The sequence below is a fragment of the Antedon bifida genome, chromosome 2 (assembly GCF_963402885.1).
Source record: "Antedon bifida chromosome 2, ecAntBifi1.1, whole genome shotgun sequence".
In the NCBI taxonomy this organism is placed as follows: Eukaryota; Metazoa; Echinodermata; class Crinoidea; order Comatulida; family Antedonidae; genus Antedon; species Antedon bifida.
Genome location: NC_136227.1, coordinates 4665737 through 4693473, shown reverse-complemented (window position 1 = coordinate 4693473; position 27737 = coordinate 4665737). Strand labels below are relative to the sequence as shown.

Genomic DNA, 27737 nt, shown 5'->3' with positions numbered 1-27737 from the left:
TGATATGCAGATGTCCTAACCATTAGACCACTGGGGCTTTCATGGTATTGTTCAAGCTCGATTGGATAGCGACTCTTTAACATTCTCGGCGTGGTACGGCGGAACAGCACTAGTCCTCAGTTGTACGCACGCGCAACAGAGATCAAATTGATACGCCCTCACCTTTCAGTATTTTTATTCACGAGGCGGGATCTCCGAAGAGATACTTTTATATATATAAACACATTAGGCAATGAACATTAATTCGAAACCGCCCGGTGATATACTGAAATTTAATTAATTAATTTGAAACGATAAAGATGAGGAAATCTGTGAGAATGAGAAAAAGTCGCCCCAACCGAGACTCGAACTCGGACCGCCTGCTTGATATGCAGATGTCCTAACCATATATATATATATATAAACACAGTAGGCAAAGAACATTAATTCTAAACCGCCCGGTGATATACTGAAATTTTAATTAATTAATTTGAAACGATAAAGATGAGGAAATCTGTGAGAATGAGAAAAAGTCGCCATATATATATATATATATATGTGTGTGTGTATTAATTATACACTTGGGAGACAATTTGGCGTTTCAATCTGATACTTGGGAGACAAATACTTTTGGGAGACATTATGATGTCTCCCTAATGTTAACATACCGTAAAAAACACCGTCTGCAGTTGTAACTTAAGATTTGAAGCAGTCTTTCTATTCAAGTACATGTCTAAACACTTAGAATAGTTGATTTTAGTCGTAGGGGTGTTTATTAATAAAATTAAACCCTATAAGAATAAAGGGGGTTATATGTCGTGTTGTATGTATATGACACTTGGTAGACATTCAGTATTTCTTGAATTTTCAACAAAAAACGGATTATATGTTTAGCAAATTAGTTTAGTAATGTTTCCTTAATGATTCTAAATCTGGAAAATTTGCTATACCTGAAATTTAAAATAAACATTGTATTTATTGAAGTTTAATTAAAACAACACTATCAGCAGGCGAATTAAAACTTTGAATTCAAAGATCCCACTCCTCCACGCATGCGCAGTATGCATGCATCGGGCGGCGCGCGAAGCGAGAAGAGGATCGGCGGGAAGCGAGCCGTGGGGTGGTAGTAAAAAACTTTTTTGATGCTTGGTATGCATACATTAACTACTAATATTTACTAGGCTAGTTTGAATAAAATAAAACAACTAACAACCAATAATATACAGGTCTATTAAGGCTAGTGAGGCTAGGCCCGGGCCAGCGAGAGGGTCTACAAGTACCCTTATTCTATACGATACGTCGATCGTCTAGGCTAGGCCTACCTAGGCTAGAAATAGAAAGGCCATAGAAATCTGTTGTGGCCGGAACTGTCTGTGGCCGAAACGGTCATATGCCATGCCAAGTAGGTAGGTAGGCAGGCTAAGCCTAGGCTACTACTAGCTAGGTAGGCCTATACTACTACTAGCTAGCGGGAGGGGCCTTGCCCTGGCCTAGTCTAGCCTAAAAAGAGAGTAGCCTAGCCTAGCTAGGCCTAGCCCTACTACTACTAGGCTAGGCCTAGTCTAGGCCTATATAATAATAAGCTTAGAAGGTTAGTTAAGGCCTCCTATGCCTACTAAGGTTATAATATTATAGGCCCTCTAGGCCTAGGCCTAAACCTACAAAAATGTTGACATTTACAATGTCAAATTCAAAAGGATGCCTAGCTCTAGGCTAGGCCTAGGAAGAGTTATAAAATACAACTCACTCTACTAAGAGCTAGGCTAGGCCTAGGTAGACCCCTACTAGGCCTAGAATAGGCCTACCCTATGCCTAGGCTACTTTCTACTTCTACAGGCCTAAAGTAGCCTAGTAGTAGTAGTAGGCACTAGTAGTCTAGGTTAACTTTTAGAGGGTTAGCCTATTTTTTAGGTAGCTATGCTTAGTACTCTAGTAGAAGTGGTAGGATGAGCCAGGTTTTTCTGTGACTTTTTTTTATGATTCTCATTCATATGGGATTATGGGGGCTATAAAGGCAGTACATAGGCAAGTACAGCACTTTGAAGTGCTGTAGGTCTTGTTTGTCTGTTAAAGATAGTCTTTAGGTTAACCATCTCATAAGTCATACCCTCTAAAAACTGCTTTATCACTGATGTGCTTAGTAACCTATACTAGTACTACACAGACAAGCATATTATAAACTGTATAAACTAAGTAAGCCTAAATCTACTTTAACCTTACGTTAAAATGACAGTCAATTCTCAGCTGTATCACAAATTTCATTTTCAATTTCAAATAATTTTCCCTCAAAACAGAAGTAATGTTATTAGCAAGTGTACTCACTCAATGCTTGTGGTATACATTGTGTACAGTAAATAAGTGCATTTTGATTTTATAGCTATTCAAATTCTAGTTTTTTTTTAAACTCTAGGAAGGTAATCAATCCTGACACTGATGGCACTCTCTTTTGAAGATGTGTTTAGAGATTTAAAGAAATCGTAAGTACACATAATATGAATTATATACACATAGGGTTGATACGAGGCCTAATTCAATTATTTCCATTAAGCTTATTGATTACGTTTGACTATCATCAAATCGTTGACTTTAATTGAACTTGACTCAAATTAATAAAACTCATGTCTGTCTGTCTGTCCGGGTTTATTGAAAGACTAGGGGTTGCACGATCTTCAAACTAATAAGTAACCCTGAGGATATAGGTGAGTATGAATCTGATAAATGATGTTTTAAATTACATTTGAAACTTGCTCTGGGGTAGGTATACTTACTGGTAGATAAAAAACATTATTACTGTATTATTATACATTCCAGATGTGGCCAATTAAAAAAGTAGAGTTAGTTAATGTTTAAAAGTGACATTAAAAATGGTAAGGTTGCAAATCTACAAATGCAAATATTTTCTGTACAATTAAATTCGGCTGACCTATGAATATATTAATCTAGTAATTTAGTTGAATGAGAATTTTACAACCATTTTCTGACTATTCTTTTTATTTCAGAGGTAGAATAAGGGATGACGACTCATCAAGTGATGAAGAAACTGCTACTATGTTGACTACCACGGAAATGTAAATATTTACCAAATTGAATTGCTCAGTATATATCACATTGCTCTTGTAATTTTTAATTTGCATTCATTGTATAGCCCATTTTTCTAAAAAGTTAGGCTCTTTTTCAATGTTGAATTATAAGAATTTTCTTGATTTTTGATTGTAAACACTAGGAAGACATGATGATCGTTGTTCTTCCAAACCGCTTTCAGAAAATGATTATCAAAGTTTATATTAGAAATATTTATATTTTTAAATAAGCAATATAACGAAAAGTTATTGTAGTAGACTAAACACCTTTGTTAGCAATGTTGAGTAAAAAATTGTGTAGTATTTTGATAAGTATTTTCTGTTAATTTCAGTGGTACAATAAGGAGTGGCAACTCATACAGTGAAGATAATTCAAACAAAACTACTTTCTTACCAACAAAAAAAATGTAAATATTTGCCAAATTAAATTGCTATTTAACACGATGCACTTGTAATTTTTAATCATGTATCTTGGAATAGTCTATTTTTCAAAAGGGACTAGGTATATTTTTTAATAAGCAATAGAACGAAGAGTTATTGTAGTAGACTAAACACTTTTGTCAGCAATTGAAAATTGTCTAGTATTAATTATAAATTTTTTTATTTCAGTGCTACTGACTTTAACAAAACGTTGTTCACCAAAAAAACGTAAATATTTATTTAATTGAATGTCCATAATAAAACTGCTGATACTTTTGTAAATTGTAAACTCAGATTGGTGGTACATAATGTTGGATGCCACTATCTCTAATAGTTTATGAGTATATTTCACTATATGTTATTTGTAAATGTTGCTACCATCCTATACTGTCATTGGGTTTAAAAATGTATACTTTTATATTATAAATTGCTAATTTTTTATTTAGATTGCGACCAGTAAAGACAGCATATGACATATTAGATGGTCTTACATTCTGTGGTCTAAGAATTGTACGTATTTATTAACTCTTATCAAAATTAAATTATTACAGAAAACTACTGTATTTATATATATGCATAAGCAGAAATTCATAAACGATGCCATTGTCATAAATGTACTGATTTATTCAATTTTTTAGCCAAGATCAGATACTAAGAATAATGGTATGCAATCTGAAATTTGTATTTCATTTTTCAATTTAGGTTCAGTTTTGTTTTCATGTCCAAAATGTTTTAAATGTTTTGTTTTTTTTGTGTTGATATGTTGATATTTAATAGTAACTTGAATAGTGTATTTTTTCTTTATGATGTTAATTAAAAATAAGTATTGTTTGACTATTTTGACATCATTGGGAAATAAGATATAATTTTAAATATTGAATTTTGGTGTTTTCTTAGACATTGGTACAAACTATGGGGAAGAAGAAGAAGAAGAAACTGTAAGTATTATACCAGCATAGACTAAAATGCTTTGAAAGCTAACCTCGCCCAAATTTTTATATGAAAAGTGTGTATCATTGTAACTGTATGAAACATCCCTCAACGTCTTTTCTAATTAGTATAAAAATAGTATTTTTATGTCTTTTTTTTTGAATAGGTATCTTATGTGGACACTTCCTATAGGCCAGATGATTCAATATCTGAAACTAGTGATGAAGTAGGTGTTATACTATTAATGTTAATTTTGAAAATCGTATTTTGAAACTTTTAATGTTATAAAACAAATATTTACTGGGCTTTCATCGGGTAACGGTAAAATGAAATGAAGTTCTTGGCACAATGTATCAGAAAAATTTTACTTGATTTTTCGGTCTATGTTAAAACAATACAGAGGGCGTGCTAAGTCAGATTTTATTTATAACATTAGTTTTTGTGACGTCACCAATGTATCAATTCAAGACGATAATTAACAAATTATGGACGCTATCGTGCGAACAAAGCCAGTATACTTAGCAAAATTCTATTTTGCCAAGTTAGAAGATATACAGTATTTAGTATACATTTGACTGATTACTAAACAATTCATTCAGTGGTCTGAGCTTTCTAATAGCAGAATTTAACTAGAAACTAGATATCTGAGTTTTCTAGAAACTCAGATATGATTTTTATACATTCTTTTTTATTTTGTTAATATGTACTGTAGTAAAACAGTACTGTAATTCCATAATTTTTATAAAATACATCACAACATTTTAAAGTTACATACCATCATTATATTGAATGTCATCAATTGCAACATCACCAGTAAAGGAACTCCCTTTAATTGCTTCAAACACAATGTAGTTGTTTCCATAACCGTTGTGTGTAAATTGTATTGTATCAGAATAACGCCATGAATCTCCATAGTTACCGCTTCTTGTCCATAACAGTTCGTCACCCAGGTTTGACGTTCTGTAAACATTGAGTGTTCCAATAGTATCTCCGTACATGTGATAGTAGAATGATAAAGATATCTGCTGCTCTGATGATAACAATGGACTTCTTAGGCGAGCTGACATCCCAATTGTGTGCAATGATGTTTCAATATAAATATAATAATCACCTGTGTGTTGAAATAAACAAAATGGTCTTTTAAAATTTATTACAATATTTTACTGTATAAAAAATAGAATTATCAATATAACTCCAATCCCCTAGCGCCTACAAACAATGTATGTACCTGTATTGCCGTTTGTTGGTCCAGTGTTTAATGATCCCGTTGCACCTTTTATCCGTGTCCAATTAAAGTCATCATTATTTTCTTGAACCCAGCCATCAAAACCTGTCTGAAAATCTGTTTGAACTATAAACAAAATTGTTCATAAACGGAAATTGGACAAAACCCCTGGGCTGTAGATTTTGGGAACAACCCGTAGACGAACGACGTTGTATGTAAAAGATTCTATTCTTGTTCAAGATTGATTTTCCGGCTACCCGGCCTGTATCAGAAGAAATGGGTTACAAAAGAACAGATTTGAATTTTTTTTTTATTTTAGTAATATGTACCGTAGTATAACATGTACTGTAATTCAACAATCTTTAACAAATATTTAGTTACATACCATCAATATATTGAATGCGATCAATTGCAATATCACCAGTATAGGAACTACCACTAATGCCTTCAAACACAATGTAGTTGTCTCCATTTCCGTTGTGTGTAAATTGTATTGTACCAGAATAACGCCATAAATCTCCTTGGTTACCGCTTCTTGTCCATAACAGTTCGTCCTCCAAGTTTGACGTTCTGTAAACATTGAGTCTTCCAATAGTATCTCCGTACATGTGATAGTAGAATGATAAAGATATTTGCTGCCCTGGTGATAACAATGGACTTCTTAAGCGAGCTGACAGCGGTCCAATATAAACATAATAATCACCTAAGAATGTTGAAAATAAACAAAATGGTCTTTTAAAATTTATTACAATATTTTACTGTATAAAAAATAGAATTATCAATAACACTAATCCCCTAGCGCCCACTAACAATGTATGTACATATATATGGCCGTTTGTTGGTCCAGTGTTTATTGATGGCGTCCCAGGTAAAAATTCCAGTTGAGACCAGTTGGAAATTTCAATTGGTCCAACTGGTTTTCAACTGGTCCAACTGGTTTTCAACTGGTTCAACTGGTTTTCCAATTGGTCAACTGGTTTTTTTCAACTGGTCAACTGGTTTTTCAACTGGTCAACTGGTTTTTCCAACTGGTCAACTGGTGTTCCCAACTGGTCAACTGGTGTTCCCAACTGGTCAACTGGTTTTCCAACTGGCCAACTGGTGTTCCCAACTGGTCAACTGGTGTTTCCAACTGGCCAACTGGTTTTCCAACTAGTCAACTGGTTTTCCAACTGGTCAACTAGTTTTTTTTTTTAAACACAACTGGTCCAATTAGTTTTTTCAAATGGGCAACTTTTTCAACTATTTTTTTCCAAGGAACCAAAGAAAGAAGAAGGAGAAGGAGGATGGCCGGGTGTGGGAGAATGGGAGAGAGGACCCAGGGGAGAGGTGGTTCTGGGATGAGGTGACTGAAAAAGAAGCATGGTCCGTCATTACAATTAAAAATATAATAAATAAAATTTTTTTATTTGTTATTTATAATCCTATATTATTGCAACAAACAATCAAAATTAAATCAAATAAAATACTGCATAGAATATTTTTTAAATAATGGACCATAGACGTAACGAGCATGCGCCGTAGGCCGGCAGACCGTAAACAACCAATCAGAAACCTGCAAGCCAACGGCCAAAATAACGGCTTCCTTTGTTGTGTGACAGCAGTAGTCTCGGCGGCAAAATTGGCGATCACACAGCGCAGGAGTTGATAATGAAATCAAGCCTAGGCCTAGAAAGGGTTTTGGTTTTAGTAACACCGTATTATTGGCTAATCGCATCAACTTAAGGATGAGGCACAATCTTGCTGTTTTATAGAAGGTAGGCCTGATATATATTATCTCTTATTACTATTATGATCAATGATCAAAAAAGATCGACAACAAAACGGAGGCCTCGCTACTGGCTAGGCTAGGCCTAGGCTAGCTAGCTAGCTAGGCGACCCAGCAGCTAGGCTAGCCTCAACAGCATTGCCTTACACCTTGCTAGGTGCTTGATTACATGGCTGTGTACGACCACAAACTATAGTATTAGTAGGCTAGAAACAAAGCCTCTACTATTACTAAGGCCTGTAGCTAGGCCTTATTTAATGATAATAAATTACCACACAAAAAAAGCATTATTTCTAGGCTTGGCTATTTCATGATGATGAATACTGTTTAGTTTAGAATACTGTACTAATTTAGTTAGGCTTATAAGTAGAAGTACTAGTAGTACAGTAGGTCTAGGCTTAAAACTAGCTAGGCCTAGTACTAACTGTTCTGCAGGTTGTATTGCCACTACTCTACTAGCTAGGCTAGTGTTGAATACACCCTTCAATAGTCTAGCTTAATACAGTACTACTAATCTATGAAGCAACCTAATCCATGCTGTTTATAGTCTGTCTCGTTTACTTAAACTAAATTCTATACATTTTAATTTTCCTTTAATTTTTGTCATACACAGGTGTTTTCCAGTTTACTTAAATACAGTATAACAAGGCTATAATAAACCAACCAAAAAAGTACAATTTGAAGGGTAAATATATTTATGTATATTAATTATACAGAAAGAGTATATAATAATGTTTTTGACATTTGAATTTGATTTATTCCTTGTACTACCTGTAGATTGTTTATAAAAGTAACAATTTGTTTTGGTTTTTCTCTTTTCAGGACTAATTTTTTCAACATGACTAAATAAAGAAGATGGTGGCCATAACTTCATAGATAAATTACTGAATAAATGCTAGATCTCCATTTCCATGGACCTGTAAAAAAGAAACAGATGCTCTCCAGATGGAATGCCATCCTGAGATGAGTAGTAGTAATTTTGTTTATTTTATTTATTTAATTTATATGTAATTTACTTTCTATGGACCAGAGTTTCCGAAATAAAAGATTGAATGAGTGAATGAATATGCTGACATTTGTGTAGATGTAGGGTTATGCAGGTTGAGGTAATTAACTACAGTACTGCATAATTGAAAGTAACTACTGTAATTGTAATTATTAAAGTTAATAAAGTAAACAGTTAAACAATAAGTTCTGTAGTTTGTGTGATTTGTTTTTGTACTGAAATTTACCAGTTGGGAAAATTCTCAACTGGGAAAAATTTACAACTGGGATTGATCAGACCAGTTGGAGAATTCACAACTGGGATTATCAGACCAGTTGAAAATTCACAATTGGGATTTATCAGACCAGTTGAAAATTCACAACTGGGATTATCAGACCAGTCGGAAATTTCACAACTGGTTTTCAACTGGAAATTGTCTCAATTCACAACAGGGAAAATTCCCAACTGGGAAAATTCCCAACTGGTCTTCAACTGGAATTTTTACCTTGGTACGTTGCACCTTGCATCCGTGTCCAATCAAACTCATCATTATTTTCTTGAACCCAGCCATTAAAACCTGTAACTATAAATAAATGATCATACAAAATAAACGGAAATTTGACAAAAACCATGGGGTGTAGATTTTGGGAACAACCCGTAGACGAACGACGTTGTATGTAAAAGATTCTATTCTTTTTCAAGATTGATTTTCCGGCTACCCGCCCTGTATCAGAAGAAATGGGTTACAAAAGAACAGATTGGAATTATTTTTTTTAATTTTAGTAATATGTACCGTAGTATAACATGTACTGTAATTCTACAATATTTTAAAAATATTTAGTTACATACCATTATATTGAATGTCATCAATTGCAATATCACCAGTAGTGGAATTCCCTTTAATTGCTTCAAACACAATGTAGTTGTCTACAGTACTATTGTGTGTAAATTGTATTGTACCAGAATAACGCCATAAATCTCCTTGGTTACCGCTTCTTGTCCATAACAGTTCGTCCTCCAAGTTTGACGTTCTGTAAACATTGAGTGTTCCAATAGTATCTCCGTACATGTGATAGTAGAATGCTAAAGATATCTGCTGCCCTGGTGATAACACTGGACTTCTTAGGCGAGCTGATATCCCAATTGTGAGCGATGATGTTTCAATATAAATATAATAATCACCTGTATGTTGAAATAAACAAAATGGTATTTTAAAATTTATTACAATATTTTACTGTATAAAAAATAGAATTATCAATAACTCTAATCCCCTAGCGCCTACAAACAATGTATGTACCTATATGGCCGTTTGTTGGTCCAGTGTTTAATGATCCCGTTGCACCTTGCATCCGTGTCCAATCAAACTCATCATTATTTTCTTGAACCCAGCCATTAAAACCTGTCTCAAAATCTGTTTGAACTATAAATAAAATTGATCATACAAAATAAACGGAAATTTGAAAAAAACCATGGGGTGTAGATTTTTGGAACAACCCGTAGACGAACGACGTTGTATGTAAAAGATTCTATTCTTTTTCAAGATTGATTTTCCGGCTACCCGGCCTGTATCAGAAGAAATGGGTTACAAAAGAACAGATTGGAATTAGTTTTTTTTTTATTTTAGTAATATGCACCGTAGTATAACATGTACTGTAATTCCACAATCTTTAAAAAATATTTAGTTACATACCATCATTATATTGAATGTCATCAATTGCAATATCACCAGTAGTGGAATTCCCTTTAATTGCTTCAAACACAATGTAGTTGTCTACAGTACCATTGTGTGTAAATTGTATTGTACCAGAATAACGCCATATATCTCCTTGGTTACCGCTTCTTGTCCATAACAGTTCGTCCTCCAAGTTTGACGTTCTGTAAACGTTGAGTGTTCCAATAGTAGCCCCGTACATGTGATAGTAGAATGATAAAGATACAACACTTTGGCTGTTTGATAGCAATGGACTTCTCAGGCGAGCTGACATCCCTTCAGTTATTGGATTTGATGTTTCAATATAAATATAGAAATCTGTTGAAATAAACAAAATGGTCTTTTAAAATTTATTATAATATTTTACTGTATAAAAAATAGAATTACCATTAACTCCAATCCCCTACAAACTTACCTTGACTTGGATGGCCGTTTGTTGGTCCAGTGTTTATTGATGGCGTTGCACCTTTTATCCGTGTCCAATCAAAGTTATCATTAATTTCTTGAACCCAGCCATCAAAACCTGTCTGAAAATCTGTTTGAACTATAAACAAAATTGTTCATACATAATAAACGGAATTTGGACAAAATCCCTGGGCTGTAGATTTTGGGAACAACCCGTAGACGAACGACGTTGTATGTAAAAGATTCTATTCTTTTTCAAGATTGATTTTCCGGCTACCCGGCCTGTATCAGAAGAAATGGGTTACAAAAGAACAGATTGGAATTTTTATTTTTTATTTTAGTAATATGTACCGTAGTATAACATGTACTGTAATTCCACAATATTTAAAAAATATTTAGTTACATACCATCATTATATTAAATGTCACAAAATTGTTCATACATAATAAACAGAAATTGGACAAAAACCCTGGGCTGTAGATTTTGGACACAACCCGTAGACGAACGACGTTGTGTGTAAAAGATTCTATTCTTTTTCAAGATTTATTTTACGGCTGCCGGACCTGTATCAGGGGAAATTGGTTACAAAAGAACAGATTGGGATTATTATTTTTCACGCTGCTGCTTTAGCCCGCTAATGTCCCAAGAGGACTACTCATTTAGAAGTTGAAAGCAAGCAGCAGTTATAGTACTAGAGGCTGACGTTTTTGTTTTTTTGTAAACTAGGACACGTCATGCTAAAATTACAAATCCCAAATAAAAAAGCATTTCTGGTATTTATGAGTCCCATTTGACTGTCAAACTAGACCGATATATATAATACTGTAATTCGCTGTCAGATAATCATTGAATTATTATCAAAACAGTCCATTAAAGTTTTTGTTTGCAATAGGATACTTCACACTTGAAGTATCTAGGCGATCTAGGCGTGATAAAGTGACCCCCAGACTTGACCTTAGCAATAAAATAAACTAAAGTGACAGAAATTGAGTCTGTGTTTCATATCAAAGTTATTCACTTTTGAAAAGAAACGTTTAATTATAACCCAAAAACCATTGTCTGACAGACATATTTGCTTAAATTACATTTTTTCAGGTAAAATAACTATTATGTGACAATAAAATGATATTTTTTTATGAATATTTTTCAGAGGGACAATATATTTTTTAAACTGTTACGTCAATAAGCGAGCAGCTTTTTTTGTAAGAAATATTTCTTATTTATTTTAGTAATAATGTACCGTAGTATAGTCCAGATTCCTATGTATTTTCGTGTGCAGATCATGGGGAAAGTGTAAACATTGTGTTTTATGAATATTTGAATCATGCTGGTTATAATAACCCATGTTGTCAAATCAAATTTCTAAAATTCATCTTTGACCTCTGACCTCAATTTGAATGTTTTGATCCATTGAAAACAAAATGGTCATATCTTTGCAACGCTTAGATTAAATGAAATAATTTTAGTGTCAAATTGTTTGGGAGATGCATATTAATATTCATTCTAATGGAAAAGTTTGTCCAAAAATGACTGCAAGTATGATTTTTGAGCAGGGGTCGTGAAACAAAACTATAGAGGGCGCTACACAACGTTTATTAACACAGTTTTATTTCGTCCGGCGATCCCATCCAAAATTGGCATCAGTTTATGGACTGATTATTTAAAAAAAAAAAAAAACGATTAATATCAATGTTTTAATAACAATTGTCAATCGTTATTAGCTTTTATAGGCCTATAAGAATGATTTTAATGCTATATTAAAATCGGCTTGGTTTAAGAACCAGCATTCTAAAATCATGAAAATATCCTCAAACATTTATTAGTAATTACTTCAGTTCAGTTTCATTGATATTTTGTTTTAGTATATTAATTATCATTAAAAATTTAATATTTGAATCGTCATCTTTGGTTATTAGTTTAGAGATGTAAGCAGCCAGTTTGTAGTTTAAACGTAACAGCACGTATAAACAAGCAATTATTTTTAAGTAAATCTAACGTGGTATGATATAGCAGCCAAGAACACAAACACAATTTATTAATTCATTTTAAATTTTAATTTCCTTCTTTGTAGTTTAAGTTAGCTTTCACTATAGAAGAATGAACAATCAATTACTAAGAATATATGCAAATCATTGTAATAAATGTTGAATTGACATATGCTCTAACGTTAGCATTTACTCTAGAAGAATGAACAATCAATTATAAGAATATAGGCAAACCATTGTAATAAACGTCGAATTGACATAAAATGTTCTACGTTAGCTTTCATTCTAGAAGAATGAACAATCAATTATTAAGAATATAGGCAAATAATTGTAATGAACGTCGAATTAACATATAATGTTCTAACGTAAGCTTTCACTTTAGAAAAGCATGGAAAAGTTATCTCTAACGCCCTCGGGACCACGGGCTGGCTGATATGTCTAGCGCCCTCGGACCACAGGCTGGCTAAAAGAAGAACCACAGACTGTCAGTATGTTTCATGCTAGCGCCCTCGGGACCACGGACTGGTCGATATGTCTAGCGCCCTCGGACCACAGGCTGGCTAGCTAAAAGAAGAACCACAGACTGTCAGTGTGTTTCATGCTAGCGCCCTCGGGACCACAGGCTGGCCCAGAGCCATATATATAAAGAGTTACGACATTGAAGTTTAGAAGCCATTTTTGTGTCAAAGAATTCGCACGCTGAAGGCGCGCGCGTCTATTTTGTATCAGAGCCATATATACCATAAGCTCTGTGTCTGAAAAAGAAAAAATGAAAAACAGTTCTTGGTATAACCAGGGCAGACTAATTTCTAGAGAGAGTTACGGCATTGAATGGATTAGAAGCCGTGTTTGTGTCCAACTATTCCTATGTAGCGTATAGAGTTGAGTCTTTTGTTTTGAAAATGTATAACGTTCAAAAGGCTTTAATTATCAAATTTAATATCAAAACAATCAATTTGATTAAAGGTTTTTGTTAAAATAATAAAAAAATTATAAAGTTACTGCGAACATGATTTAAAACAACAAAAATATCAATTTCGGAACGGCTCTGGTTGTGCGCTCCATGCACGCTCTACGCGTGCGCGTTTAGTTTGTACAGCGATTCTCTATAGTAATGCATTGTTTTTACATTTTGTTGTTTAAAATCATGTTCGCAGTAACTTTATGATTTCGTTATTATCTTAACAAAAACCTTTAAACAAATTGATTGTTTTGATATTAAATTCGATATTTAAAGCCTTGTGAATGTTATACATTTTTTAAGCAAATGACTCGACTCCATACGCTACATAGGCATGGTTGGACACAAACATGGCCGGCGTGCACACCACGTGACTTTCTAAAATCCGTGAACGCAAAGTCGTAACTCTCTCTATATATGGCTCTGTTTTGTATAGCGTTTTCCTGTAGTTCATGCATTATTTTTAGATTTTTTTGTCTATGAAATAACGCTTATATTCCGTTTTTATTTTAGTAATTAATTTTATTAATGGTATTAATTTGGTAACATATATATATTGTGTCTATAATAACAAAAGAATAAATGCTAGGGCCTACATGCAAGTCAGGATACATCAAAGCATGAACCAATACAAAAAACACACAAATTCACCCCTCTTTTTTTACAGTATATGGCTCTCTGTGTGTTTTTGACACAAACTTTCAGAGACTCGTTCATCATTTCATTTGTAATAATTTGCCTTTATTATTTTAATATTGTTCATACCCTATTCGATATATTAACAAATATATCCACGACACTTTACTATTTTATTTAGTCATCAAAGCATGCATTATGAATTGAAAATATTACATAATTGTTATTAATAGGACGTAGTTATGGGATGTTTCGTTCCAAAATCAATCAATCGAACTTTATAATATACTAGCGCACGCGCGCGCAATATTCTATGCCGCAAGTACTTCTTGACGCTGTGCACATTGATATTTCACCGTAAAATGTGCAATTCCATTTTTTAAATATAAGAAAAAGTTTAAAGTATTTTCTTGCTCCTATACTTTACATGCATTAACGGAGACAAGTTTGACACAAATTGATCTGCATATCACGTGACTATAATCCAATGTCGTAACTCTTTATATATATATGGCTCTGGGCTGGCCAAATGTCTAGCGCCCTCGGACCACAGGCTGGCCAAAAAAGAACCACAGACTGGCCGTGTGTTTCCCGACCCCTTTAGTGATTTTTGGCATTTGTTACCTTTGACCTACATATCATATAACTCCGTAACTAACAGTTGGACAAACTTTAAATAGGGCTCAAATAAATCTGAAGGTATATGTTTCTATTCAGTCTAATAAGAACCTTTTTAAGAAAATGACCCGAAATCTTCTTATTGACGTTTGACCTGTACTGGTAGTACACATTCCTATAATCTCAAAAACTATTGGCCGTAAATAGTTTTTTTTGGTGAAATTGTTCGAAAAATTTACATTTATATGTTGTATAATAACAACATGTTATAGAAATGCAACAGAATTCTATTTATGATCACTAACTTTGTAATCTAATAAAATCACTAGCATTTGTTATAGTATTAAAATGTGTTATATTTGCTGATTTTAAGCACTTCACATAAATTTATCAGAATTATGTGTATTTAATATAAAGTTTTATTTTTTTGGATATAGAGAAACATGGGTTTTTATAACCAGCATGATTCAAATATTCATAAAACACAATGTTTACACTTTCCCCATGATCTGCACACGAAGGCACTCTTTTTGACATAGGGATCTGGACTAGTACTGAAATTAATCTTAAACAAAAAATACATCACAACAACATTTTAAATCAAATCAACATTTTTTTTTTATCAATGAGAGCGACCCTTGGTAGCCGAAAATATTAGTTTTGCTCGTCCAATTTCTAGGCCATCATCTTACTGAAGATCGATATCATTATTTTACCGTCTGTAGTACAGCGTAAAACGCATTTCCGAATGTTCAATGTTCCGGCCTAGCGCACTCGCGTTGTCAAAAAAAGAATGTTTCTGTTGCAGAAATGAGATAAGACGAAATTTTTCATCTTAAGGCAGGGTGTTGTTCGTCTTAGATTTAAGACAAAATTAAACAAATATTTTTGCTTAGATATTATTAATAAATCTGACTGGCAAAATCAAGGATTTAAGGCAAAGTTAAGAAGATTTTTGGCTAAGCAAGTTTGATAAATCCGGCCCCAGAACTAAAATAAAGTAATTTATTTCCGCAACACAAAGCAGCAGAGCGTCATATAAACATGTTCATCGCTATGAAGTCAATGTAAAAAATAGACTATCGATTTAATACAAATATATTATCGGAATATATAACGCAGCGTTTTAAGAATTATGTTTCTTTTTTAAGTCTAAAAAATAAGGCATTATAGTTCTAGCCTCACTAATATTGTAGGCTACTTACCAAAACACGATGCTGATTGACAAACTGCAGTTACTGCAGCTGTTAAATATGTTAGACCGAATGCAGTACGCATTGTGTGGTGCTCCGGAGGATAGGTGGTATATTCATTAACGTATTGCGAGAGTAATGAATTGTCTATAAAACAGTAATCGTTAAAGTAGTTCAAATCGGTATCTGAGTACGAGACCTATTCTCCACCAAGAAAAAGAAATCAACTTTTTGATTGGATCGACACTAAAATAATTATGTAAAGCCGTTTGTATGAGGAGCGTACAACTGTATGTTGTTTCTTTGAATGCAAACAATTAAACTTGTACAAGTTTGCTTTACATATATTAGCTTGCTTAAAAACACAATGAACTTTGTGATATAAACAATCGATCTATCTCTTTCAAAAAGTATCTTCGTGGTTTTCTTTATCGTAAAAATATAAACCCAGAATCCTTTTCTAAGCTATACCGTACTAATTTATGTATATTTCGAATGTTTGTAGTTCGATGTAATTATTGTATATTGTAAAATAGTGTCTGCTTTTTTCTTGAATATAGTAGCTGCTGAATCTTATTGGCCTGTAATTCAGTATGCCGATCAACAAAAACTTGCTTTCATAGACGCCTCCAACGCTGGGTAATTGCATTTAGGGCTGCACATGCTCTGGGACCCCTTTAGCCTGTGCTTTCTGTAATTAGCCAGTGTGTGCTCATAACGACCGTCATGCCATTGTTTCACCGATATACCAGAATCTGATATATTATATACAACTTTTTTCGTTTTATTCATCCTTTTTTTCTTTTTTGCAAGTTAGAGTTTAATACATTTCTTGCTGGTATTCAATATAAACACAATGTAATATTATACAAACAATGAATGTGTGAGTTGAATAGAAAGAATATCCACAAGTTGAAATATGATATATTTATCGGTCTGAACACAATTTATAGAGTCTATAACGTTCCCATGAATGTAAATCAATATTTATTTGTTTGCGATAGAAAATAAAGTTTGTTCATCAAACTCAATTAATTTACAATTAGCTTTGTAAGACAAGTTGTTCAACTATATCACACTCGGCACGGTGACAGATTGTCTGAAACTGAGGGCGGTATATTCGTAACCTGTATGTGTATGGTTGATACGTATTTCGTTGTCATATTTATCGGTCTGAACAACAAAGTTTATAGAGTCAATATCGTTTCCATGAATTTGTAAATAAATATTTATTTGTTTGCGATAGAAAAGAAAGTTTGTTCATCAAACTTAATTAATTTACAATTAGCTTTGTAAGACAAGTTATTCAACTATATCACACTCGGTACGGTGACAGATTGTCTAAAGAGGGCGGTATATTAGTAAATATTTACGTGTATGGCTTATATTTGGTTCATACACTTAATTATTAAAACAATTTGAAAGGTTCCATAAAGATATACTCTCTGCGTGGAGTGAATACAATTTTGTAGAACCGTATACGATAGAGGACATCTTAAATCAATCTTTATGGAACAACTCATGTTTTGATAAAAGAGAATTTAAAATTGAAAAAAAATTGTTGGTTAAAAATGTAAACTACGTAAAAGATATCGTGAACAAAGAAGGGAAAATATTAGAACTAGACGAATTTAAACAAAAATATAATTTTAAACCAGACTTCTTATTATATCACCAGATTGTTAATTCAATTCCAAAGCTCTGGAAACAGAAATTAATTGAACAAGGTGTAAACACAACTAATGAAGTTGAATCTAAATTACAGACATTTATTTCTGTGAAAACGAGAAATTGTCATTATATCTATAAACACATTATATTAAAATGTGTTGAAGAGCCAATTGGAATTGAATCCAAATGGGAAAGGAGTTTGACAACGAACTTGATTGGAAAAACCTTTTCTCAAATTTACACGCTTGTACAAATGACACCAAGCTAAAACAGTTTCAATTTAAATTTATTCATCGTATAATTTATACAAATACAATGCTCTTTAAGATGTCAAAGGTCGATGTGTGTAGTTTTTGTAGGGAAAGGCACGAAACTCTGCTACATATGTTCTTTGAGTGTGATCTAGTAAAGAAAATATAGGAAAATGTAAAACAATATATGTATCGAAATATCAACAATACTACTTGATTATCACCAAAGAAAGTATATGTTTTGGTTTTGAAAAAACACACAGTGATGCAAACACTCTAATTTTAATTACAAACTGGTACATATTTAGTTGCAAAATAAAAGAACAAATACTTAATTATAATCACTTAATTCACATTTACCAAAAATACAAGGCAATCATATTATTATTTACAAAATGATTATTATAAGGTGTAATTTTTCGATATTTTTCTTTTATATAATTACTTTCTTAGTTTTGAGAGAGTATTATTATCGTATTTCTTGTTATTGTTTAATGGTTACGTTACCTTTATCTATTAATTTTGTATTATGTATGTGTTGAAATGAAATAAATAAATAAAAAACAAAAACAAACAGAAGCCACATTATTTGATCACTCATTACAATCTTCTCGAGAAAATTTGCCAAAATATCATATAGCGCGCCCTCAGATGGTAATTCTCTCAGTTACTGGGCCCTTAATTTATTTATTTTGTTTTTTTTGTAAATATAATTGTTTTTATTTGATTGTATATTTATATTTCAATATACAAGTATGATAATAAAACACAATCCCTCACGGCTAATTAAGCATTAGGTTTCTTCGAAATCAACTTTAATCATCATTTCTTGCTGGTATTCAACGTAAAATGCAACTTAATTTATACTGAAATTATCGTGTGTGTATTTACAGTAAACTAATTATCATAACCTAATGTGAATGTCCGTAAGGTTGATTGATACACTGATACACTGTTTAGAAATCCTTTACCTCACAACACGCAGAAAAGCCTTTTTTTTTTCACTTTGCGAATTTGTTCGCACGAATCGAATGCGTCAGTTTACATGTACGCATGCATATCCATATTTCATCTTCCAAATTCCTTTCCGCGAAGATTCTAAACCTAGTTCTAAACGTATTTTTTGTCGACAGTGGTAAAGCATTATAAGCATCGTGAAACAAACCCATTTATAAAAGGTGGTGCTATATGACTTTTTTGCAATGTTATAAGATAGGAATTGTATTGAAATTTAATGACTTACAATTGTCATAAAAATAGTGTTTTTCTAAATGTAACTGCCCCAAATCGATAATCAATTGGATTTATTTGAACACAACTTGCAGCTAAAAAGTTCACTTAAGTTTATCTAAAGTTGGTCCTTACGTGCTGCATGGATATACTTAATGCATTAAAAAAAATGTATGTACAACATTTTTAATTACATTACATTACAAGTGTATAAATAAATTAGTTGGTAAATTACTCAACTGTACACATATCGACCGTTAGTGGCACTCTACCCGCCAAACAAATGCTTTATCTAATCGTACTTAATCTAGTTATATTTAAGGTGCTTATTTTAGTATTTCAGGGTGGAATGTTCGTCTCATTTATATTGTTACCCTAATGCGACCTAACAGTATAATTATATTCGTCGTTGAAGTGCGGTTCCACCCCAGAATGCTGTAACTACTCGACCACCAAACAACCATTCATTGTTTTTAAAGGACAACTTGACCGAGGACCATTTTTAAAACGTATTAGGGATATACATATGATTTCTGAATATCGCCGCACGCGTTCGCCGTACAGCCGTCGCCGTAAATTGCTGTGACGTCAGAGTTGCATCGCAAAATCTACTTAATGAATCCAGATAAGCAAAAGAAACAATAAAAAAAAGTCAACATTTATATTGTTTACGATTTATTTACAAAGTGTGTTTACTAGAATTTTTTGCGATTTGCCAGAAAACTCATTAAGTAAATTTTCCGATGCACCTGTGACGTCACAGTAATTTACGGCGATGGCTGTACGGCGAGAGCGTGCGGCGATATCATTAATTTCGCGATGGTTCTGAAATCATAATATGATTTCAGAACCATCGCTGTAAATTACTGTGACGTCACAGGTGCATCGCAAAATTTACTTAATGAGTTTCCTGGCAAATCGCGAACATTTCTAGTAAACACACTTTGTAAATAAATCGTAAAAAATATAAATGTTGATTTTTTTTTATTGTTTGTTTTATGTACATCCCAAATACGTTGTTAAAATATGGTCCTTGGTCAAATTGTTATAACTAGTTTCAATTTCTTAACGTCAACTTTAAAGGTACATTTGTTTGAGTTGTTTGTTGACACTGTTAATATGCCTACAATGTTGCTGTTATCGTTATTTACTGCTCTATGTGGGTGATGGTCCGGTGCTTACATAAATTTTAAATTCTTTCTGTCTAAACGTGAACAAGTAGAATATTGCGACTCCTTGGAACGAGTTAAACAAGCAGAACAACATTAGAAACACATGGTCAGTTTTGCTCTCAAAAGACAGAAATCCGAAAACCCATGTCAGGCCTAAGAGCAAAGATATAGCGATAGCGTTGAAAACTCGTTTCTTCTTCTCCTTTAGAGTTACATTCTTCGATACGTCAGATCGCGAGCAGTATAAACTTTTAAGGACCAATACGAATATAATCGAGTTAAACACGATGGCAATTGCGATTGGAATAAGAACAGCGTAGATGAAGATGTCGAATTCTGTTGTGTTGAGATAACAACTGTAATGAAAAAAATAAATATAAATAATGTAATGTACTGTTTTATAAGAAAGGCCAACAAACGACATTGTATATCAACTGTCACATAAGAACCAAATTTCACATAAGGATCAATTGTCACATCATGACCAATTTGTCACATAAGGACCAATTGTTACATAAATACCAATTTGTCACATAAAGACCAATTTGTCACATAATGACCAATTTGTCACATAAGGACCAATTTTTTACATAAAGACCAATTTGTCACATAAGGACCAATTTGTCACATAAGGACCAAATTGTTCCATTTTGACCAATTTGTCACATAAGGACCAACTTTCACATAAGGACCAATTTGTCACATAAAGACCAATTTGTCACATAAAGACCAATTTGTCACATAAAGACCAATTTGTCACATAAGGAACAATTGTCACATAAAGACCAATTTGTCACATAAAGACCAAGTGTCACATAAAGACCAATGTGTCGCATTATGACCAATTTGTCACATAAAGACCAAGTGTCACATTATGACCAATTTGTCACATAAAGACCAATTTGTCACATAAGGACCAATTTTCACATAAGAATCAATTTGTCACACAAGAACCAATTTGTCACATAAAGACCAATTGTCACATTATGACCAATTTGTCACATAAGGACCAATTTGTCACATAAGGACCAATTTGTCACATAAAGACCAATTTTCACATAAAGACCAATTGCGACCAAAATCACCAGAAACAGAATATAAATTACATTGCTCTCAAACATTCATTTGAAATTACACAATCACTTATACTTTGAAATATGAAACGAAATATATAAGTCTTAGATTTTACTCATTTACCTACACGTATTCTATTCATGTTTATTACAATATCATTTTTCATGCTAATTCGTTTTTGTAAATACATTTTGGTTCGGAATTTAGAGAATAAATAATGACTGTTTGTTTTGGAGGATGGCGCTGTCTTCCGGTCCGTGAGGTGTGGGAAGTAGCTTTATAGTAATACTTACTAGTCTTTATTTTCATAGAACGACACATCTACTGATAGTAGAACTACCGGTGGTATGCACGGAACACCTAGAAAATCAAAATAATACTGTATCTATTAGTCACGAATGTAATGAACTAGTTCGTGCATATAACATAGGCGGCTGTTAAAAGGCCAAACGAGAGTCTGGAGTGCATACATTCTAGTAAAATATAACGTCATGTACACGATACAAACAAAAACAACATGAAAACATTAACAAAAACACTATGAAAAGCACAACATACGAAAAGGGCAAACAGATCAAACCTTAACAGAAAGGGCAAACGTAGAAGGAGAGCACGCAGAAAGGGTCATTACGACAAAATTTCGCTGAATTCGCTCTTCGTTCACAGTGGACGTTCAGTCAGGCGTGTAATGAGTTTGGAATAGTTAATTAACAAAATATGGTGCTTACAAAACAACAAATTAAACAAGTTAACAATTTTGAAAGCTTTTTATTTTTAATTCCAAAAACATTAACAAAATTATCTAATATGATTCGATATCACAAACTCCATACTACATGCTTCACCACACTCACATACGTACGTACCAAACACATAGGAAAATGGAATCGTCCGTTTGACATTTATATACTGGTCGTACTGAAAATCTAGAAGTCGCTACTACATATAATTTAGATTGTGTGAATGCCTATCGTTTTCTTTTGCCTGTGATCTTAAGTATTTAAAAATAGAGATAATGTAGTAATTTTGCCTGTTTTGTCTGAAGTAAATTTCGGGCCTAGCATGAACATCGGATCTCGCTACGTTGGCAATGAATAAGCGTCGAAGAATGAGTTTCGAAGGGATTTCACAAATATGATTGGTGGTCCGATAGAACTAGTTAACCAATCAAATCCATATTTAGCATCAATGTAGAAGACAAAGAATGCTTTCCGATTTTTCCCGGTTAAAATCGACCTACAACTTTTGACTGTAGAGGGATTTGTGTTAAAGGCATCAGGTGATTTCGGCCGATTTAACTGCTTTTACGCGCCGCTGAAGAAAAACACAACCAGGTGCGATAAAAATCTAAAGTCCGATGAAAGTGCTATGATTACAATTATAAATTATAATTGCTGTAAAGTTTTATCAGTTTTATTTTTTCCACAAAAGAATTGATTAATCATTGAAAAAGGTCTATTTTAGTGGATTTTGACGTGACGACCATCATTGCCGTATAATTGAATTTCGGCAATGAAGCGCAGAAAGTGCAAACGCGGAAAGAGCAAACGCGGAAAGAGCAAACGCGGAAAGAGCAAACGCGGAAAGGGCAAACGCGGAAAGGACAAACGCGGAAAGGGCACACGCGGAAAGGGCACACGCGGAAAGGGCAAACGCGGAAAGGGCAAACGCGGAAAGGACAAACACGGAAAGTGAAAACGCGGAAAGGACAAACACGGAAAGGACAAACACGGAAAGGTTAAACGCGGAAAGGGCAAACACGGAAAGGGCAAACGCGGAAAGGACAAACGCGGAAAGTACAAACGCGGAAAGGACAAACACGGAAAGTGCAAACGCGGAAAGAAAAAACGCGGAAATGGCAAATGCGGAAAGGGCAAACGCGGAAAGGGCGAACGCGGAAAGGGCAAACGCGGTAAGGGTTAACGCGGAAAGGACAAACACGGACATTGAAATGAAAACGAAGAAATTGCCTCAGTACATCATAATCACAAATACACAATACAAATCAATCAATACGCACGCATCAAGTACTGACGTGCTACCTTACTACTACCTTTTATGATAATCGACGATTAGGATTGTCATTATTTAAATGTTTGTCAATACCAACAATTAAAGATACTTAACTTATTGTGCTTGACACTTACCCCAAGCAAAGATCATAAAAAACGGCAACGACTTGGTAGTATCAGCGTTGAAGACTTTAACAAAAAACAAATACATATTGACTGCTTCCATGGATGTCCATGCGACAGACGTCAACAGAAAGTAATGCAACAATACAGCTATTGTTGTACAAGCTACAGTTCCTGGAGTTGCAGTAGCAATGCCACATGTGAATGTGAGATACAGACAAGTTAGTGAGATGCAAAGGTTTATTAGTATTTTCTGAGGTTGACGTTTGCGAAGAGTTATGTTGAATAAGAATACGATTATTACTGCATGTATATTATACATCGCCCCGGATTATTTGGCAGCGCGGCTCTCCTTTGTAAATAATTTTTGAACTCGGAGTGCTTCTAATGGAAACCTCCATGTACTAAGAGTGAAGCGTGAATGCTTTAGAGGTTACTTTAGTTATTTGGCTCCTAAATTGTATAATAAATAATATTAAATAATATAAAAAAATTTAAATCTAGACTTCAATTATATTTTTAATTCTAGGCCTATATCATAAACTAAATTGTAGGCCTATATTATATGTTGTATTGCCTATATTTGTAAATAATGTACTGTATTGTAATGTAATTTATTTTTTATATATATTTTATTGGAATTTAAGAGGGCCTTGAATATCAATTTGTCCAACTGGAAGGGTTACCGTCTATATAAAGTTGAAATAAAAAATAAATAAAATAAATTTGTTTTACTATTTACTTTGTTACTCTGAGCTGTAATTCTGTATGAACTTACTTAATTGAGAGGCTAGACACGATTGTCACCAGTAGGCACAATATCGACATCCCACATCCTACGTACGTCAACATGTCCAAAAACAATTCAAAATGTCCCGACAAATTGTTATGAAACTGAAAAATCCCGAATATTTCAATGTTTATATCGATTTTTATTCATGGATGCCCAAAGTAATTGACTTAGAAAAGAATGCATTAATTTCGTAAAAAAATGGCAATCAAAGTGAAACTTACAAATAAAACTGCGAAATTTGTAAGATGTGTACAGTGGCATGCTATATTGCCCTCATCGTTCATATTGACTAGCATACACCCCTCTTCTGACCAATCACCAAAGCCGTTGAGAGTTGAGTTCCAAAACACACAAGTAGCATTTTGATTTGCATTAACCTGATCCAAAAAATGAATAAAATTACTCTTTCGTTGTGATTTTGTTGCGATCCATTTGTCTTTATGTGATTACATTTACAGGTTACTCTCTATAGATTCGATAGTCGATTTGTACGTTAGGTAATGGTGGATAGACGTTAATGTAAATCCAAACTCGTCCGAGTCGTCGCTTGTCATTGGTCGAATTATAACTTGCGTTCCCTTCGTCCAAGCTGATGGAAATGTCACGGATATCATAAAACAAGTTAATATATAAAACGAACTTTCTGAAAATGATAGTACCTTAGGAGTATTGAAGACAATTTTTACTGGCTCTTCAAACACAGTTGAAAGGCTGTCGTCATACACAGTGGCTGATAGAATAACACTCGATAATTTGAGATCTGGATAACTCGACGACTGGAACAATTTGGAATTGTAATATGATGTGAAACTCACATTGGACCACATATTATCTGTGAAGCATTTGACAAAATATCAAACAATATCATTAATATATATATAATAATTATTATTATTTAAAATATTATAGGCCTATATTATCATGTAACATCATTACTACTGTTAATATCGTATTCAAAGCAGTAATTAAACGACGGACTATAATTATACAGTGGTACTAAATTGCTGTTTACTAACACCATTTAAGGTACACATTTTCTCTGACACACTCAATACTCGCTGTTTAGCTTTGAATCATGTCGCTGTTTTTGCTCTGCCTGCCCATTTCTCACTTGGAATCCAATATTTGGCATTAACTAATGTAGATGAGTTTAAAGGGGTCTTCCGAACAGAAGATTGGCTGATATATCTCCTGTAGTTTTATGGGTTGTGTTTAGGTAGTTAAACTATATATAGGGGGCGTTAGACTATTACAGTACTGTAAAGTATATGACACTTACAACTGAGTAATGCAATGTAGGCCTACATACCGTTTTTAAACAGATCACGTGGTAATGTGATAGACTGGTCATAACTCTTACAACGACCATCAACACAAACCTCAGTAATTTTTTTTTCTTCTTCCACCAGGAATATAACATCGTGTCTAAGATTATCAGAGTCAAAACTTAAAGTCTGCACAGACAGCGTTTCTTCATTCTGAGTATAATTCTGACCATCATTGGCTGCTGTACTAATTTGTTGCTCTAAAGACTCAAGGATGACAGAGGTTGTCTCAGGAGGGAGATTAGTGTCTGATGAATCAGATGAGAGCACTGCATCTACAGTACCAACTACTGCGCCAGTAACCTGTAAGAATAATCATACATATCAATGCGCTAAAGGCTTTCAAACCGTAATACGAAAGATTAAATGTTATTTTGTATAGATGCCCTCATTTGGTCAATTCATAGATGGCGATTCTTTAGAGAACATTTGTGACACATGTGTCCTATCACACCTGTACTCTAGTTTTAAAAGAGCAAAAAAAAAAAACGCACGCTAATGTTCCTTGTAAAGCTAGTTTTCCTACTTAGACGCAACGCGATGACGTAGTCGTTAACCAATAACAAGTGATTCATCGCATCGTGATTGGCCAAAAGAAGTTTGGTTTGCACAGTAGGCAACGCAAGGACGTAAGCCCACCACAGTAAATTTGATATTGATTACAAATATCTAGTCATAATTACATGTTAATTACATGTTTTAATTACTAAATGTAATGAAACAATTTGGTTTGACCAAACTTTTAAACATTAAATATATAACTTGCATAATCTTAACGAATAGATTATTTACTAGGTAACAATAATAATAATAATCGTGCCTTATATAAACAAAAGTATTTCTAATCCCCGAAACGGTAGCATGTCAAGTAATTTCGACCAATCACTTTCTAGTATTTACATAGTAGACTATGTAATATTATTTATTATTGTTTCATTCTTTGTGTCTTTTTAAACTCGTACAAGAAAAGTTTATTAATAATCTGTTTAAATTAAATGTTTATTATTTCTTCCATATAGGAATCACAGACAACGGATGTTGTTCAAAATAAAGGAGAATTGGTTGTAGGCGGAAAAAGTAAAGTTATTATTTTTTGTCTTACATTTTCGTTTGTTGATTCAATATCAGTTATTGTTTCCAATGCTCCTGATACTTCTTGTATATCAGCTGGTTTAAAATCACCTGTTTTCTCTACTATTTTCTCAATTTCAACAGCAACCTCTTTTACATTCTCTTCATCAACGGTCTAATAGTTATTAAAATGATAATACAAATTTTAAAAATACAAAACCCTCCCCCAAGCGGACACAATGATAGAGTACGGAGGCATGATGACGTCATATCACTACCATTGGGTATAGCACTACCATATTTGGGCACATCACACTTTTTTCGTCAAACTAGTTTGATAGCGTAGACAGAGTTTTACGATAAGTTCTGCTATATTATAAATGGCAGACCTTTTTAGCAATCTTACGTTAGGTGTTTTTTCTTATTAGAGATGCCAAATGCAATGAAGAAAAAACGGATTTTGGGATGATTGTTCGGTGAGGTTTTTAATGTTTCACGTGACACCTAACGTCATTGAAACATCGTTAAAAAATGAAAATTCGATAATCCTACCTTGGTGAGATTTCTTATTCTTTTAGTTAGATTAGTTTCTATAATAAATAAAAAAACAAAAGATATGACTTTTAAAAGTTATTAGTAAACTACTATTATTATTTATTGACATGGGTGATTTACTTTTATAAATTCATTAAGGCCAACTTAGACAGCGTCGTACGACGAGGCCCGACGAAACATTCGGTTTCTGAGTTAAATCCCGACTAGACGAGTCATCTTGAGATAGCGTCGGGTGTAGTTTTTAGGTCGTCGAGAGAACTTTAAACATGTTTAATCTTCTCCCGACGATCATTATCAAAAAAAATAGTGTTTATTTCAACAATTTTTAGTTGGCATACATTGGCATAAGAGTACAGAAGGAAAGGAGGAAAGGGAAAGATATATTTAAGTTTGAATTATATTCTATTACAGGTCTTGTCTTTTGAAAATCATAGGTGTGCTACAAATTGCACTCCTCAATACATTCAGGGGTGCTGTAGGTGTGCTGTTTGTATTTTGGTGTGTAGAAGTTTACCAAATTTAAGCGTGTTGTAAATCGCACTCCTCAATGGCAGTTTAGGAGTG

At 33.5% G+C, this 27737-nt stretch overlaps 1 protein-coding gene and 1 long non-coding RNA gene across 4 annotated transcripts; both read left to right on the top strand.

Moving 5' to 3' along the window:
- The first annotated feature begins 613 nt into the window (after positions 1 to 613).
- LOC144835919 (uncharacterized) lies at positions 614 to 25906 on the top strand. 3 transcript variants are annotated; one of them, XM_078691045.1, is made up of 9 exons: positions 614 to 1128; positions 2390 to 2456; positions 2979 to 3047; positions 3392 to 3466; positions 3669 to 3707; positions 3926 to 3989; positions 4377 to 4417; positions 4576 to 4635; positions 25632 to 25906. In XM_078691045.1, exons 2-9 carry the CDS (start codon positions 2413 to 2415, stop codon positions 25702 to 25704), a joined length of 465 nt encoding a protein of 154 aa, XP_078547171.1. In that variant the 5' UTR covers positions 614 to 1128; positions 2390 to 2412; the 3' UTR covers positions 25705 to 25906. The 3 variants fall into 3 exon arrangements, with proteins under 3 accessions (XP_078547171.1, XP_078547173.1, XP_078547172.1); XM_078691046.1 differs by lacking the exons at positions 4377 to 4417; positions 25632 to 25906 and having other exon boundaries at positions 616 to 1128; positions 4576 to 4726; XM_078691047.1 differs by lacking the exons at positions 3669 to 3707; positions 4377 to 4417; positions 4576 to 4635; positions 25632 to 25906 and adding an exon at positions 4118 to 4366 and having other exon boundaries at positions 615 to 1128.
- Positions 7255 to 8488, top strand: LOC144835923 (uncharacterized). The gene is made up of 3 exons (XR_013611125.1): positions 7255 to 7391; positions 8016 to 8087; positions 8225 to 8488. It is a non-coding gene; the product is annotated as an uncharacterized LOC144835923 (long non-coding RNA).
- Positions 25907 to 27737: the final 1831 nt, after the last annotated feature.